Consider the following 16,669-nt stretch of genomic DNA (forward strand, 5'->3'; position numbering starts at 1 on the left):
CCATTCTTCTCCTATTCCACTGACGAAAGTTGATTTGTATTTGCTGCACCAGGATAAAAAAAAACAACCTCTGAGTTTGAATTATAAATCTGCCTCATAGACACGTACCCATGTTAAATAAAATGTACAGCAATGAATTCATCAACACAATGGTCGCACCTTTTTGACTTTGTGTTTCTCTTGACTATTGGAATACGTCTCCTCATCCATGTCTGAATCCCCCCAGTCGGAGTGCTCGGAAATTTTCGGAGCTTCTAACACTTTAGCTTTTCTGGTTTTGGGAGGCAGAGCCGGCGGCGCAGGGTCCATGTCAGGTTCTGGTCTCAGATGTTGGGCAGTGGATGCAGCTGTGGGAACAGCCCCAACTCTATCTAGGCACTGTTGAACTCCGTTAACAGGGGGCTGGCTGATTTTAGCGAAAGTGCTCATCCTGGAGTCCTGAGAACTGAAGCTGGAGGGCCGGGGGACTGTGGACGAGGCAGCTGATGGTGGACCAGGACCATCGGGTGGAGGGCTGGGGCTTCTCGTTTCCATCCGCTCCTCTGACGAGATATCAACTTCCATTTCTCGTCTAAGTGCAGACAGTGAAGACTTGGCCTGGTAGGGGACATGGCCTGAAGAAGGATCTGTTAAATGAAGACCAAGAGGAACCATTTTAGACGCCAGTAGTAAAAGTAAGAGAAAACACAGATGTGTGTAATGCACTCCTTACATGACAACAAGAAACAACTATGATACACATCTTAACTTAACAATTCATTCACGTCCCTGCTGTTACCTTTGTAGAGCCTTTCCTTGGGCTGTGACACCACCAGAGTAATGTCATCCGGAGCTTTCTGAAGGATTTCGAGCGTGGAGGCGTGAGAGAGCCCATCTAGGTTTAATTCATTCACAGAGATCAGCCGGTCACCTGCGTCAACATTACAGCCGTCACTCGCACGGAAGATGAATAAGTGTGGCCAGAGAGAAAAACATTTTCACAGCAAAAAAAATAGAATGACACTCTGCAGAATGCATATTTCTACCAATGACAAATAGTCCCCTTAAATCGATCAAGCTACACTAAATTTCACACAATCATTATTATTATTTGTTTTAATGTGCTGGATTTTTTTTCATTTAGATCGATTAATTATTTACTGGCAAATCAGGGAAAATTTCAAATTTTATTTCGCAATGTTTAAGCAAAGAAAAAAGCCTGGACTGGATAAACACCAAAACTAAATGAGTTCTTCCCTGAGCCATTCTGAATCCTTCACCAAGATTTGTGCATTATCTTGCTTACAAACCAACCAACACATAAATGGACATGGGGGGTTAAAAAAAAAAAAGGTTCAATCCACTCATTTAGGAGAGTGAGGGTCACACAGCAGAGGCCTACCAGGCTTGAGGCAGCCGTTGACGTCAGCAGGACCCCCAGGAGTGATGGAGCTAATGATTGTACCAAGATCCGTACGACCAGAGTTCTCCCCTCCAACAACCTGGAACCCTGGAGAGCACAGACAAGCAGAAACAGATATAAACACCTAAATGCTCACACTCTCAAACACAATATATCAGTGGAAGAACAAAAAGACTAAGTTGTTATTTCAAGAAAATGCATTTAGGGGTTTAACTTTACCTAGGCCATATTTCACATCTTTCTTCAGGTTTACAGTTGTGATCTCTCTCTCTGGGGACGGTAAGGCAATGAGCTTTTTCATGAGGGAATCTATGCAAAGCAAAGACACATGGCATTTACTGGGAGCTACCATAAATGCATTGCATGAGTTCAGTCGTTTTTGACCGAGGCATATGGCAGCAGTGGAAATCCGGTGAATTAATTTCACAAGGGATTTACGGTAGGCCACTCAGAGCGCATTGGAGTATGTGCACTGTAATAATTAATCAGCTCAGACAGGCAAACAGCGAGGCTGAATGGCCCCTACTTTAGCACCATTGGCTAATGGGCCTGAAGAGATGGTCTAAGCTCGGATGAAAGGGAAGGTCGCGAGTTCAGTGCCAAGTATGGAGCTATTAAATGGTGGGAGCAGGGCCAGAGTTCAGTTCCGCAGGCAGGCTGCACCGAGCGGACAGAGACTTAATTCTAAAATTACGTAACTGTGGTTTAGGGGTCTTTTCTGGGCTCGCATATCTGTACTTGGCTGTGCCGCCATCAACATATGGTCCAACAGATTGACGGGGAGGATTAAGAATGTTATAAAATGAGTTCGGTGGAGAGTGGTGGGATATTTACTGCACTTTGCATGTGTGGAAAATGAGAGGAATTAAACATTTAAATACCTACCATTAACAGAGGCTGGGGTTGAGGGGGGGGCCGAGGAGCTGTTCATACTGACCCCTGGAGGAAGAACACAAGAGATCAGCAAGGCCTTTGCTTTGGCTTTTGGGCACTACACAAAACAACGACAACTGCATGTCGATCTCTGCCAGTAAGGGTGAACTACATTAGCATGTTATTATTTTCTGGTTTCCATAATATAGATGATGCAAGTCAGCCACAGTAGCAGCAGTAGTACAAGTAAAAGGAAAAACACATGACCAAATATATCCCGAGTCTCTACCAGACCTAGCGTTACATGAAACATATTTATATGGGATGGTTTTCCTGGTAGGACCTTGACACAACAACAAGCTTCACCAGTGAAAAGCAACATTCCTCACAGGTGATCATCCTTACCTACTACATAAGCTTGGCCATTGTCCTCCATGGAAGAAGAGTCAGATTCTTTCTTGGACATGCTGAGGCTCCAGGTCGGGCTGCTGTAGGAAGCTGTGCTGAATGACCTGAGATGGAGAGAGCGAGCAAGAGGAGAGGATTGAAACTTCCCTCACCGGAAGAGGAATCAAAAAGTGATCGGTAATAATGTTTAGGTCTGTACATTTTTTGAATGCACAGAATCCGATTAAATTTAAAATCCCACGTCATCTGTAAAATATACACCAGAGGGAGCAACTGGCGTAAAAAACATGTTTGTTATTGATGGCAGTAGGAACACACACACACAACCAGGTTAGCACAACAACACAGATGCTCATTTGAAAGAACACACACACACACGCACACCAACCTCCAGAGGTTTAATTAGAGTTTTCTGTGTGTCTGTAGTGTACAACAGAGCCAAAGCCCCGGTAACGAGTCTTAACTTAGGAACCTCTGTCCTGAAGTGAGCTCAGAGACTCTGACAGTGAAAACTTCAAAAGGGGGACGACTGATTTGAACAAGTGAAGTAAAAACAGCCTAACTTTAGTCCAGTTTCTGTGTAGTTCTGATGGAGGGGAAAGCACTCACATAGCAAAGTAGTCTGACATTTTATTCAGTGCTACTGTCTTCATATATATTTATGTATTTGGACATCAGTCATTTTACTTCTCTAAACTCACTTGTCCTGTTGCTGCATCATGGAGTCCGTGTCGGAACTGGCTCTCTGGTGTTGCTGGAAGTGAGGGGCCACTTGGTTGGGCTGTGGCTGACTCGGCCCACGATGTGACTCAGCCACTCGGTACTCTGGAGACTCCGGCATCTGCCCGAGGTTGTGGTGAGAGCGGCTCATTGTTCGTGGGTTGGAAAGGGACGTGGAGGCCACGGGATTGAAACCCGGGAAGCAAAGTTTGTCTTGGACAATAATATGGCCGGACGGCGGCTTGTTGAGGGTCACCTCCGAGTACGAGATCCTCTTCAGCTGGTCCGGGTTGGAGCGCGTCGATAAGGTGGGGGCCAGGCTGCCTGAGCTCAGCGTCCTCCCCACTGAGTCTCCACTGCGGTGGTCAAGAGACTGCTGCAGAATGCTCAGGGGGGAGTTCTCTGATGAACAGGAAGGAAATGCAAACACAAAATGAGTGAACTGTTAATAATATTTATTCTTAGCGACATGTTAATTATTATTAGAGAAAGCAGTCTGAGATAATTCATGTTTGGATAGATATTTAGGTACTGCCTTCTACACTAGTAATTAAATCTGTTAACTGGATATATACATCTTAATCATTATGGCTACGTCTCGACCAAAGACTGTGTATAAAGATCTGATAGCTCTTAAAAGTGAAGCCGAATCATATTGACCCGGTGGCTGGCTGCAGCATAGTTCAAAGACCAAACCCTGGTCTCAGTAAAAGAGATCAAACCAAGAAATACACTATTGAAAAGACAAACCACCACTTAAATAGCATTAATGACATGATTGATTGACACCCTACATAATAATTGATGTGTAGAAGTTTAGGAATAAAACTTACACACAGCGATCAGACAGGACTGGTGTTTCACGAGAGATGGCAAATATATCTTATTGTTCAAAGCAGTATTTTTCATTTATAATACACTGTTATAAGTAATGTAAATCTTTGAAAAGGGAATTTTGGTGTTGGCATAAGGTTTTATCTTAAAAAAATGTGCAAGCTGGCTGACACATGCAGCTGTCATCGTCAGATCTACACTTTGGGGTTTGTTTTATGAATGTTTCTCTCTGTGATTATTAAAGTAACTTAATAATAATATATATATAATAATATTTACAGCTGTCTGAGCCTTGTGTTCTGTTCTGTATCTCCTACCTAATTCCTGCAGCTCCTGGTTGTTTTGGCGGGCCTTCATCTGCAGGTGGAACTTGTGCTGATCAGAGCAGAGCTGGAGCAGATACTGACACGTCTTGTTGCTGTCTGTCTGAAACAGATGCTTGATCCCATCTGATGTGTTCTGCAGGCAAACCTTCTTTTTCTTCAAGGGGACAAGTCAAACACATAAATGAAAGTGAGGACAGACTAAACTCTTTCACAGTAATTACACTGCATGTGCAGCAGAGTGACAGTTTTATTTCTGATAACAGAGACGGGTACGTACTGCAAAGGAGATCTTTTTCGTATCCCTCCAGGGGAACCTCAGCACGGGGGTACGGTTTCCGTTAAGGACTTCAAAGATGAGCACCCCTTTGGAAAAGACACCCAACATGATGCCTGTCTGAGACCTCTTCTCAGGATGCACCCGATGAAAGTGGACTCCGTACTCTGTCAGCCTCTGGCTCACCTTTAGGACGACCAATACAGGGAGTCTTTAATACCCACAGTGCTGAGATATACTACATGAAATGTTACAACTTTTTAGAGGTTTCTCCATTGGGTCAGTAATCCATTATATACAATATGATGTAGCACAGTGCAATAAATCAAATAGAGCTCCTTTCAGAAGCCTGAAAATTTTAATAACACCATTTAAAAAGAATAAATGCAGTAGCAGTACACAGGTACCTTTTTTTTGAGGACACTAACATTTATTTTGTATTCTGCTGCCAAATTTTACTCCTTCCTGAAACTCCTGCCATTTGGAACCCTTGAAGCTTCCCTGAAGTTAGTCACAAAATAACCAGTTCTGCTTAAAACCACTTTACCACAAGAAGTGAAGCAATAACTGAGAACATATTGGGACTTGCACATTGTCAAAAACCTTGATTCCTGTGTACGTTAGTCATACTGACCTCAATGAATTCAGACTCTGCCTCCGACTCAGACAGTCCGTAGTAGTTCCTGTGAAGTTTAGGCAGCTCCTCTTTGAGGGTCGCCTGGTCCACCTTATCCAGGATGGTTGCAGGCAGGTAGTGCTCCAGTCGGAAATAGGTCTTCCCATGGAGCTAAGGTACAGAAGTTAGTAGCATTAATTTGTTGCTTCATGAAGTTTATTTCAACTAAAACAATATGTAACCTGATATTTTTTGTTTCTTTACTTTAACCTCACAGTATATACGCTATATAATGATAAAAAATATTTTTTGCTGTTGAGATGCATTATAGAAATGTCTTACCTCAGGTTGGTAGTCCCCGAATTCATTCTGCAGCGCCAGTGACGAAAGTACCATGGCATTCTCTAAGTCACAGCGCATCCTCTCATCCAAGATATCCTTCCGCAGCTGTAGATAGTACTGATGTTTGGTCATGGCATGCCTGTTAGCCACAGGAACCAAAGTCGTTTTATTATACAACTGATATGCAAACATCAAAGTGTAGTGTTCTACAACAAAGAAACCAACACAGCTACTCACTGTATGAGACCGATATCTTCAACGAAGAATTTGATGCGTAAGAAAAGGTTAAAAGGCACGTCACTTTTCTTCTTCTTAGGATCCTCCTTCCATCCGTCTGGGGCCACTTTGGAGAGTTTGGCATCGGACTCGACGAAGAAAAATTCAGTTTCTGCGAGTGGAATTTGTTGGAGGAGAGAGTGGAGTAGGTAAATGAATGGGAATCAATCAGTGAAGTACCGCAGACGGGGATTTTTACATTTTTAATGAGACATCAAGTGTAGGAAATTAAAAGACCATCAACCTTTGAACTAAACTAATCAAGTGACATCTAATGTGAATGATTTATAATCCCTGAGTTTCAACCTTTCAAAAGGAAATTTCTTCTCAAGGATAAATGTGATGCTTTCATGCACAACCCTGGGCTCTTTTCTTCTGTGAGAGTATCCGAGACTTCATTTACTGGGTGTAACTAATAATAACTTCACAACACACACATTTGACCACCTCTAACCACACACGTACACCAGTACAACATACTGTACCTCTGAGGTATGCAAGGCCGAACAGATGGTGCTCCACCAGCCCGATGTGGGCAACCACCATGTCAAGGACGTCCTTACACACCGCCTTGATGTCACAGCTCACCTCCAGCTTTTGGCCATTCAGCAGTACCACACCCACCTTTCTCTGCACGTCCTCTATCTTCCCACGTTTCTTGCGTGCAGAAAGGAAAAAGGAGGGAGTGGCGAATTGTAAGGGGTAAATAAAGCAGCTCGTGTCACACATAGAGATCATCGGCTCTAAAAACAGATTTACATCCTCACCATTATTGAAGAGGGAACAGCTAAGGCTACGCAGGGCTCGCTGGACATCTTCACAAACTCAGGCCCAAGGAAGTTCTGCCATTGGTGCAAAGATAAAGAGCAAGTGTCAAAGGGAGACCTTTATTTGAACCAAAATGCTGAAGGGTTATTTTCAACCTGAGACTTGTTTTCATACATTCAATATTCATATATAATATAATATTCATATGCAATTATGCCAACTGCTTCCGTTTCATCCCTGTTTGTGAATGCTGATCTAAGATACAAAACATCTGTGAAACATGTATCACTTCCTATCTCCGTGGGAACACTAACACTCATGGCTCAAACCAGTTTTATGAGATGCTACTTTCGCAAAACGTCACCGACAGCAGCTCATGCGATGCTTTTGTTGTGTTGGGTTTCTGTTGTGCAGTCTCACCAGCAGTGGATGAGCAAGATTCCTTTAAATCAGCTTGAAGAATTTTGTTTTACGTAATGGAAATCCCCACATGATACATTGCATCATTTAAAAATCTCCCATAAACACACTGCAGCAAATATGTCTTGCCTTTAGTACAATTAATTACAATCAACCTAAATTATTTGAATGCACTGCTAACATCCGCAGAGTTGTTGCTAGGTTTACTCTCTTGCACGAACACATTTTCAAAATTGGCAATAGCAGGCTGGATAAATCAGACCGTACCCAAAAAAAATCCCATATATCCCACAACCCACATATTTGTAATTAACATAAGGATGCTGACGTGAATTATGTCTTCCAGTCAGCAGTTTGTATTAACAGGACATCCAGCGAGCACAGTATCAACAACCTGGTTGCCAGTGAGCTCATGCAGATTAAAATTGTCCATCCATCATCAGATATTCCAACATAAACAACTTTCAAGCAATTGAGAGTCCGGCCTCGGATCCAGGGAGTTCCAACTGCAGAGTGTGTGTTGAGATGATGTCTTTTAACCACTTTCTGGAGTTGGCTGTGTCATGCGTGTGTAGTCTACATCTCCATAGTTACAAAGGAAGTTTTGTGTATAAAGCAAATTAATGCTGAAGGGCCTAAGTAACTAAATGATCCTCTAAGCTGACAACTCCATAAAGATATCTTTGTGTCTGTTAAACCCAAACATAATGAAACTATTTTACCATCAAATAACAGCTTTGGAATCTTTTTGATGGTACACTGACTTGTAATGGGGAGAATGGAGCCTCTGCCATTCCTACTCAGCACCTCAAACGCCCGTTCACACACTATGTAACTGTGGAGAGAGAGAGCGATCTCCCATGAGAAGTGACGGACTGAATCAACGTCAATGGCTAGAACTGCCAAAATCAGGCCCGGTTAGTGTGAGAGTGGTGCCAAGTTGTAGATGAGCTAAAAAAAAACTTAGTAGACACCATTCTCAATGTTCAGTGAGTAAACCTTTTAAAATCTTGGTGTGTTTTCTCAGCTACAGGAAGCCGGGGTTCATGAGGAATAGAAACCATTTGTCTGTGCAGGCATCGCACTGGTCAAGCAATTGCTAGGTTTTGTTTTCTCTAAATGACAGATGCTTATCCACTCAAACTCCCAGACCAACAGAATTGCCACTTGTGTCTGCAGCAGCCAGTGTTGATCAGCAAAAGTTGCATAGTGTTGCTTTAAGTCACGAGCTGTGCAGACCTTGGGTTTGCGGAGTGGCAGAGAAGAGGTATAGAGGGGGTCTCGAAGGTCGAGCATGGAGGTGCGCGATGGGCCCAGGGGTTCATCTGCGGTGTAGAGGTTAGCCCTGGACAGCCTGCTGGCCAGGTGGGCCTGGAGCCGCTGCACCTCCTCCTCCTGCTTCTGGAGGAGCAGCTCGGCGCCAACCAGACCTTCATCAGCTCCTTCATACTGCCTGCAGGGAGGAGAGCAGAGGAGGGAGTGTCAGAACAATCTGATATTGCCAAAAAGCTGAATAAGAACAGCTGTTATCTGCAGATGTCTGTTGTTTGATGTGAGACACCTTGTGGGATTCTGCTTTGATTTGTAAGCTCTCTTTGAATGTGCCTGAACAGAAAAGACTTAACGGTATCAATGAGAGGTAGACACGTCGAAACAAAATGTGTTTACACAGGAAAGACATCAAATACTACTACGACTACCACCAGTGCTCTGTGCTGTGGGACGGATTAAGAACTTGGGTTTTTCTGTGAGCAGGCACGGCAACAGCAGGCGGTTAAAGTCTGTAATGCCAGAGATTAGAGAAGACAGGGATTGCTGAATGTGGATGTCGCATTAGATGACCTCACTAGCGAAGCATGGGGATGACCCTGCTGTGCCCGACCAGCTGCGTGAGGAGCAAACAGGTCGCACACCGGTGACTCCCCTGCTCCGTGTGTCACATATGAACATTTAGATTCCAGACACACACAAACGCCCATGCAGTGGGGCAGATGGGGAAATTCATGTAAACAACATTTACCACCCAGAGTAAACAATGAAACCAGTTATTAAATCAGACGTTACATAAGGCACATTAGTGCTGCGAGAAACAAACACCTGCTGCAGCCACTGCAGAGGCTTAATAATCTGCAGGGGAGGGGGGGCGGAGGGGTTACATAAAGCCCCACACACATTCAGCCAATCCTTTTTGTACAATGACATAGATTTTTCCATGTCCTTGGTTTATATTGCCTAAAAAATGGAAACGGTCTAGACTAGATGTAGTAGTGTTCAACAATCTCTGTCAAATATGAATAATAAGACAGGAAAAATTGTGTGGCATAGAAATAAATTCAGCCTGAGCTATCGATCTTGGGGTATATAACATCCAATAAGGAGAAGATTTTTATATGAATTACAGAGTAACTGTAGGTTGGCTCTTTAGGGGGAATATTAATTGATGTTTTTTCCGCCTGAACCTGTTATGAATACCAATGACTGATGTGACATTATTACTTATTCGCAACTTTATATTAATAATATTTATTTTATTTATTATGATATCTACTATGATTTGTATTTCTGTATTGCTGGTACATCACATGATTTGCGTCAAAAAAAGGATTGTGGGTATTTAAGATGGTGACTCTGTTTCTCTATCAGAACAAAGAGCCTAGGGGCATCACTGGCAAATAACCAACACTAGTGATGTGTTGTTAAATAGCCGCCTGTACACATAGGTGTGCGTTACCTGTGCCTCTGTGTGTTGTGACCCGTCAGCGACAGGACATCGTGTTCAGAGGAAAGTGCCAGCTGGGAGCCGAACCGCCGCGCCTCGCTCGGCTTCTTAGCTGGATGAGAGACGTGGGAATATGAGCTGTGCACACAAACACTCAAGAGGAGGAAATTATGTCTTCACATGTACACAATCAAACACGCCCCCCTCTGGATGCAGACACGTGCATGAACATGTGTTGAGGGAGGTGGAATACTTAAGGAAAATTAGGCCAAATCAGCACCACAAATTAGATGTCTGTTGCCCTGTGTAGTAAATGTGTGTTAAAGACCTCCGCTGCATTACTGTAACAGGAGGTGTCAGACGGAACCAAAATATACTGAGTCAGGTCCTGCCCCATCTAGTGTATTAAAAACCTTTCTGTGCATACGAGCTATTACTTACTGCTTTTTGTTTTGGAACGTGATCAACATATTTCAGCCGTTCCCAAATGAAACTGGCATTTTTCCCACGAAGGTTTCAACTCTAAACAGCTGTCTCAGCTCAGTGCAAAACAAGACGACAGTGTTAAATGGAGTATGGGTGTTAGGTGAGCTTGAATAAATGTGCATTTGACCTTTGTCAGCTCTGTCTCCTTCTGCACTGACAATTGTAAGTATATTAACCCTCTGGGTACTGGTCTGGAATCGTTTTAAAAACAACAGCACGTCAGAGAACACATTAAAACTATCTACAAGAGTAAAAATTGTTCCAGTCCAGTTTCTGAGTGAGTGTGAAGTAAAATGGAAAATTCCTTAAACCAGTGACACGTCGTAGTACTAGACTTTCATGTGACTGCCAAAATGAGAAAGAACTTACTGGACTGAAAATAGTTGTCGTCCTCAACCAAAAGGAAACAGTGAGGACACATTCAGAAAGAATCATAGCCGAACTGCATTGTTAAATTTTAACAAGGACTCTATAATATTTAAATTGTTTAGGAATCTGATCTGGATGCCATAAGTCTCCCTGGGAGGAACTGGAGGAAGTTTCTGAATTAAGATCAATACAAGCATCAGGTCTCAATAGTGACAGAATATTTAAAAAATAAAGACATAAAGAAATGTGTCCTACTAGCATAATAATCTTCAGTATCTCAGATGTCTTTCCAGACCCTGATAACTTACCACACAATGTAGACTATCAATAGATCTCTGAATTATTCCTGGTTGTTATTCCCTTTCCCTTTACTTTGTTCCCTTTGTTCATTTCAGCAGGAAATTGGAAGTCGATGTATCAAATAGCACAGTGAGCTGAGATATTACAGCTTACATGTCGGATACTCTAGTTGCTCAGTTTGGAATTATTAAATCTGAGCTGCAGCCATGGCTCTGTTTCCCACTTGAAACCGTAAACCAGCTAAATGTTCCCCACACTTATCTGTGTTTGAAGTCTTGTTTATATTTATCGCACAATTCTTATTTTGCACGGAAAGCGGAATTTAATCTTGTGCAATCCTACGTAAGTGAGGACATTATCTAATTCCCCTAGCGGAACCAGGTGAAGTCTGACAGCAGCTTTCTCTCTAGAGCTTCTTAAAATAAAAGGCAGTGTTGGGGCACCTCTTGCAGACAAAGCTCGCCCTGTAGGGTTTGGCTCGTAAGACAGCAGGAAATCTGGCTTTGAGCAGGACAGACAAGAGGAAATAGTCAGTGGAGACACAGAATAATTGATATCCTTTGCCAGGGGGTTCGAGTCCAGGGTTCGAAGCCCAGACTGCTGCTGGTTTAATAGTGAGATTCCCTCAATCAGTCCTGCATTAGATGAGACCCATGTATCCAAGCGAGGCTGCTCTGTTTGTCCTTTTGTTTTTCAATTTAGTTTGTTGATATATTAATGTTACAACTTGACTGGAGCAGTTTTGCTCTTCATCTCTACTTCAAGCACTGAACCAAAAGTGAGATTTGATTTGAAGGAAAACGGAATATTGAGAAACGGACAAATGGTAAGGGTACAAGACTTACAATAATACAGAAATATGTTAAGAGTTAAGAAACGACGCAACCCAGAAACCAATGCAAATGATCCCATTCCAACAACCTCAAGCCACTTCTAAATTTTTACCTTGATTTTTCTCCTCTTTCCTTTCCCTTCAGAAAACTAAACTAGCAAATAATATAAATATGAGGGACACAGAGGCATAATTTACCTTGTCTGTAGTCTGGATCGGAGGAGGCCACTGAGGGGCTTTCACTGGATGAACTGTAATCACTGTTGTACCGCTGGTGGGTGTGGACTGGGTCTGAGGGAAAGGTAGTTCAAATAAATCATAAAACACAAATCATGCAGCAGTTTTAGTAAATAATCGATGAAATAAGTAAATGAAACAAACATAACCTCCATGCACATTAGATGACTTACAATGGTTACATGGACTCGTTGTTTGTGGGGGATGTTATAATAAAGCCATTTGTTCTTCAACGTCAAACAACAGAGAATTTTACAAAAACATTTTCCACGAGACTTGGACGACATAAAATTGACGAGCGCCTGTTTTCTTTTACAGGACTGTCTCTGTCACCTATGACCCAAACCGGTATACTGAGACACACAGAGCAGGAATTAGTCATGCTGTTGATAAACACTCCTGGTGAGAGACATATAACTTCACTGGAAAGCAGCTTTGGCACAAGTATACGCAGGCAAGCCTCCTTTGGGGTTAACAGAGCATTTTGCTGAGGGTGTAATCTCTTGTCTTGCTTGACTGGGTGAACCATAGCAAGTACAGACCAGTTCACCACAATCATTTCCTCATCTCAGAGGTGCACTGCCTCATCATCTCAATAATGGACTCAGATTTTGGTGCAACACAGGAAAACAACATGAGCAAACATCCCGAAACAGCCTGAGCCTGACCTAAGGTGCCTCGTGTTTCTCTTCCTCTTACTTGGAACCTGAAAGTCCTGCTCCTCAGTACCAGCAGCATAGCTCGACTGAGTGGCATTCCCCAGTCACTGCTCAGGCATTTAGGTCTGCAACGTTTCACAGCACAACAGTCTTCTCTTTGTAATGATGTCTATCTTATGTAAACATCATTAATAAAAAAAAAGAAAACATCAGGGCTCAGCAGCGACTTTAATTTTACTTAGAAGGAGGAGGAGGAGGAGTACAGGTCACCCAAAATAGGTTTCCATCGTCTGCTGGTTGGTGACTCATTGGTTCCTCGACTGCTTTAAAAGGTTCAGAGGAGCAGACAATGTTTTTACAATGACTTAGCTTCACTCATAAGAGACACATGCACAAAACGAGGATCAGCATTTCATCGTGAACTAAAAAAAAAACCTGAACCTCAGAGCAAATGGAGGAAGGCGAATGGTAGAGGGTCACAGCTCGTTAGAGAGATTAACACAGAGGTTTTGCAGATAATGTTTGAGTGAGTGAGTGACGGGGCTAGATAAACATGTTCTGCATACCTCCCTCTCTCTGATTCTCCCCACAGACTGCTTTTGTTTATTTGCCAGGAAATATGTATGAAGATGAAGACAGATAAACTCTACGTCCTTTAAATGAGTGTGAATGGTAAAGTACCATCATATACATCTATAGATAAATTCCCAAGCGAGGAGGATTGTAGGCACGTTTAAAGTTCTCTACAATACTTAGTTCAATCGATTGAAAATATTAGAAGTCACGTTTGTATAAATATCTCTTGAAGATCTTGTTCAACACAATAGGCCAATAGTTATTTAATCTCAATTTATTTTAAACTGCAGAGACCGTAACATGACGCATTTTTTGTCATCTACCCCCGACATGTCTTGCCCAAGTATGACCCTCTCAGCAGACATAGTTGCAACACTTCCATATTACAACATGCCACTGAACGCACCACCGATTGTGTTTAAATGAAACGTTTTTGCTATGTTTTCGGCTTCCTTCTGGGCTGAACGCAGCTCAGGAGTTAATTCATACAGACAACTTACTTCCTACTCGGCTCTATCATGTTTTCCTTACTGAAATCAGACCCACTTGCTGGAATGACCTGCACTTATCTCTCTCCTCCCTTTAACCTTATCTTCTTGTTACCTCTTCCGTGACCGTGTTTCTTTAGTCCCCCTCTCCCCGATTCCTCAACTGATACTTTGACACCAGTTTTCTCTGAGAACATAAACAGACTCCACAAGCTTTGCCTTTTTGGGGTGTTCAAGCTGAGAGGAGACACAAACTCAGGCCGTGAGGTTATTTAATTTCTGGTGGTCCCGGTGGTGAAGGAGGAACTCCCTTGAAAAGGTAGGATAATAGCTTACAGGATCCCCCTCAAGTTTCCACAACATTAACATGACTCAGAAGAAAAGAATAACAGTGTACAGTTGCAACTTTAAGAGCAGGAAAAAAAATGTATTAATGCATAAATGCCTGTTTACAGCATTTCCACATTCTTTCTGAATCTTGTGTTGAACATTATTCATGATGTAAAGAAGAAATGAATCAAGCAGCTGATTAAAATGGATCATAAAAGCCTTATTATAAAAGCCCTGGGAGCACTCTATAATCACTCCTGTTGTGGCCTCCGGAGTCAGCGAACCAAATATAATTATGAAAATTTGGGGGCTGTGCTTTTTGTGCGAAAACCTCCCCCTTCCCCCGGGGAAGAGGCAGTGTTCTGTGTTTGTTGTCCATGCTGGACCCGCCCCGGCCGAGAGCCACATGACCCGCTGCCAAGTGCCTGAAAAGTCCAATAACGTTAGGAATTCCCTCATCCGCTACGCATGACTCCAATTACAGTCGGTAGGTCTGTGAGGAAACTTTCTACCGATTGAAGCAACTTGGCAGCAAAAAAAAATAAGGAGGAGGAGGAGGAGGGGGAGGTGGTGTCACCGGGTGAGACATGGGGGACAAGATATAAACATGCCCATGCACACACAGGCATGCACGCACACGACATTTAGTTATGTTCATGTAATCCATATTTATAGGGTTTAACATATTTTTTTAAATACACACACACACAAAAGACAGAGAAGCAGTTGGGTGAAACCTGAGAGCACTGACCACTGCTGCGCCATCACTTTCCTGTAGAAAAGAACAGAAGAAAGTAAGAAAGAGGGAGAGAGAAAAAGGGAGAGAGAGAGAGAGAGAGAAGGGGGTCTCTGCCAAGTACATCCAGGCCCGCAAATGGTCTGTGCTTAATTAGGCCCCATTCATATTATAGCAAAACAGAGCTGGGATGGAATACAACAATATTTTGCCTCAGTCTTTGTCGCGACTCTCAGTCAGTTCAGATGGAATTAAACATTCCTCTTTGTCAGCATGGAGTCTAACATCAATCAAAGTTTTGTATTAATTAGAAGAGACTGACACAGAAAACAAACAGGACCCTGTCAATCTTCTCAGCACACACACGCCAAACACACACACACGTACACGCACACGCACACAGTGTGATAGCTTGGACATTAAACAGGGGCTCCCCACCAATCAAATTTTTCTTGCTCTAACACTCGGCCAGTTGGAGAAGCTTAACTTCTTTCTTCACACAATCATACGAGAGAAAAAAACCATAGCGTCCCTGATTACAATCTGCAAAAGGCAAACAGGGAGGGTTGGAGAGGAAGGAGTTGCTGAGGATAAAAAGCCACAGTTGAGGAAAATAATTCTTGGATTGTGGTTTGGTCGGCGTAAAATAGGCAAAAACATTGCCCTAAAATCAGGGAGACTGGTCGTTGGGAGGTAGAGAATGGGGGGGAGGAAAGGGAAGAGGAGGTGAAAGTCAGTGGTTCACTGGATGAAACCTCCACTGCCCCCCCAGCAGACCCATGTAGCCACATGTGATTCTTTGCATACAACTTGCCTGCATATGGAGACTTTACTAAGAATTCAATAAGCTCCTGAGGAAAATGTAAAGCTCTTAGGGATGACTGCTGACATGTTTCACAATTGTTGGTTGGTGGGGGGATGTGTGAGATTGTGTGTGCATGCGTGCTCTTGATTGTTTGTGTGTGTGTGGGGGTTATTAACTATATTTGCCCATTTTATTTATATTTGTTTGTTTACAGCCATATGTAAAAAAAGAGATGGACCTTGTTTTATAGCATGTGTGACAGTTAGCAGCGGGCTAGAATTAAGCCGGCCTGTAATTAGAATTGACAATTTGCAAACCGCTCTACCCGTGACTCATATATTCTGTCTAAACATTGCTGCCCAGCCACCACCAATGATACTGCATTCATGCCAGCATCCAGCTCCCATCCCACATGGTAGTTACAGATGGACACATAACCTGCAAACCCGCCCGGGCGTCTGTCTGCTCACGTCATCCTTATCCACGTCACGTTTTCACCTCTCAGATCAACCCAGCTGATGCCTCTCTGTATTCTCCTTTCGCTCAACCAGCGTTAACTGCATGATAAATTCATATCACCACAAAGTATGTCTGTAGCCGGGTATCATTTTGAAATTGTAATGAACACAACAGATAACAGGCATATTCACTGTTGTTGTAGCCCGAGCACTACAAGTCCTGACAAAGCACCGGCACAGCACATTACACAATAACGACACATGACTCTGATGTGTCACGAAAAAGCCCATTATCTCCAAATAATAATGAATTCATGTGTGTAATCTGCTCCCATGACGATGAGCAAAAAAGGTGCGGAAAGGAACGATTGCAGTGAAGCTGTAACTGCTAAAACACGCAGAGTGCGGTTTGAAC

General features: G+C 42.9%; 1 protein-coding gene across 1 annotated transcript in view; it reads right to left on the bottom strand.

Moving 5' to 3' along the window:
* Window positions 1–16,669, bottom strand: part of ptpn13 (protein tyrosine phosphatase non-receptor type 13) — a 44,926-nt gene that overhangs the window by 11,649 nt on the left and 16,608 nt on the right. Inside the window, exons 8-24 of the mRNA XM_061076831.1 lie at window positions 12,164–12,256; window positions 9,991–10,090; window positions 8,499–8,712; window positions 6,839–6,913; window positions 6,557–6,728; window positions 6,033–6,183; window positions 5,796–5,934; window positions 5,472–5,624; window positions 4,841–5,023; window positions 4,555–4,717; window positions 3,385–3,805; window positions 2,681–2,787; window positions 2,288–2,341; window positions 1,622–1,711; window positions 1,382–1,489; window positions 779–910; window positions 160–626 (exon numbers count right to left, since the gene is read on the bottom strand). Coding sequence (XP_060932814.1) covers window positions 160–626; window positions 779–910; window positions 1,382–1,489; window positions 1,622–1,711; window positions 2,288–2,341; window positions 2,681–2,787; window positions 3,385–3,805; window positions 4,555–4,717; window positions 4,841–5,023; window positions 5,472–5,624; window positions 5,796–5,934; window positions 6,033–6,183; window positions 6,557–6,728; window positions 6,839–6,913; window positions 8,499–8,712; window positions 9,991–10,090; window positions 12,164–12,256 — 2,822 coding nt within the window. The remainder of the gene's footprint in view (window positions 1–159; window positions 627–778; window positions 911–1,381; window positions 1,490–1,621; window positions 1,712–2,287; window positions 2,342–2,680; window positions 2,788–3,384; window positions 3,806–4,554; window positions 4,718–4,840; window positions 5,024–5,471; window positions 5,625–5,795; window positions 5,935–6,032; window positions 6,184–6,556; window positions 6,729–6,838; window positions 6,914–8,498; window positions 8,713–9,990; window positions 10,091–12,163; window positions 12,257–16,669) is intronic.

The sequence above is a fragment of the Limanda limanda genome, chromosome 1 (genome assembly GCF_963576545.1).
Source record: "Limanda limanda chromosome 1, fLimLim1.1, whole genome shotgun sequence".
Classification (NCBI taxonomy): Eukaryota; Metazoa; Chordata; class Actinopteri; order Pleuronectiformes; family Pleuronectidae; genus Limanda; species Limanda limanda.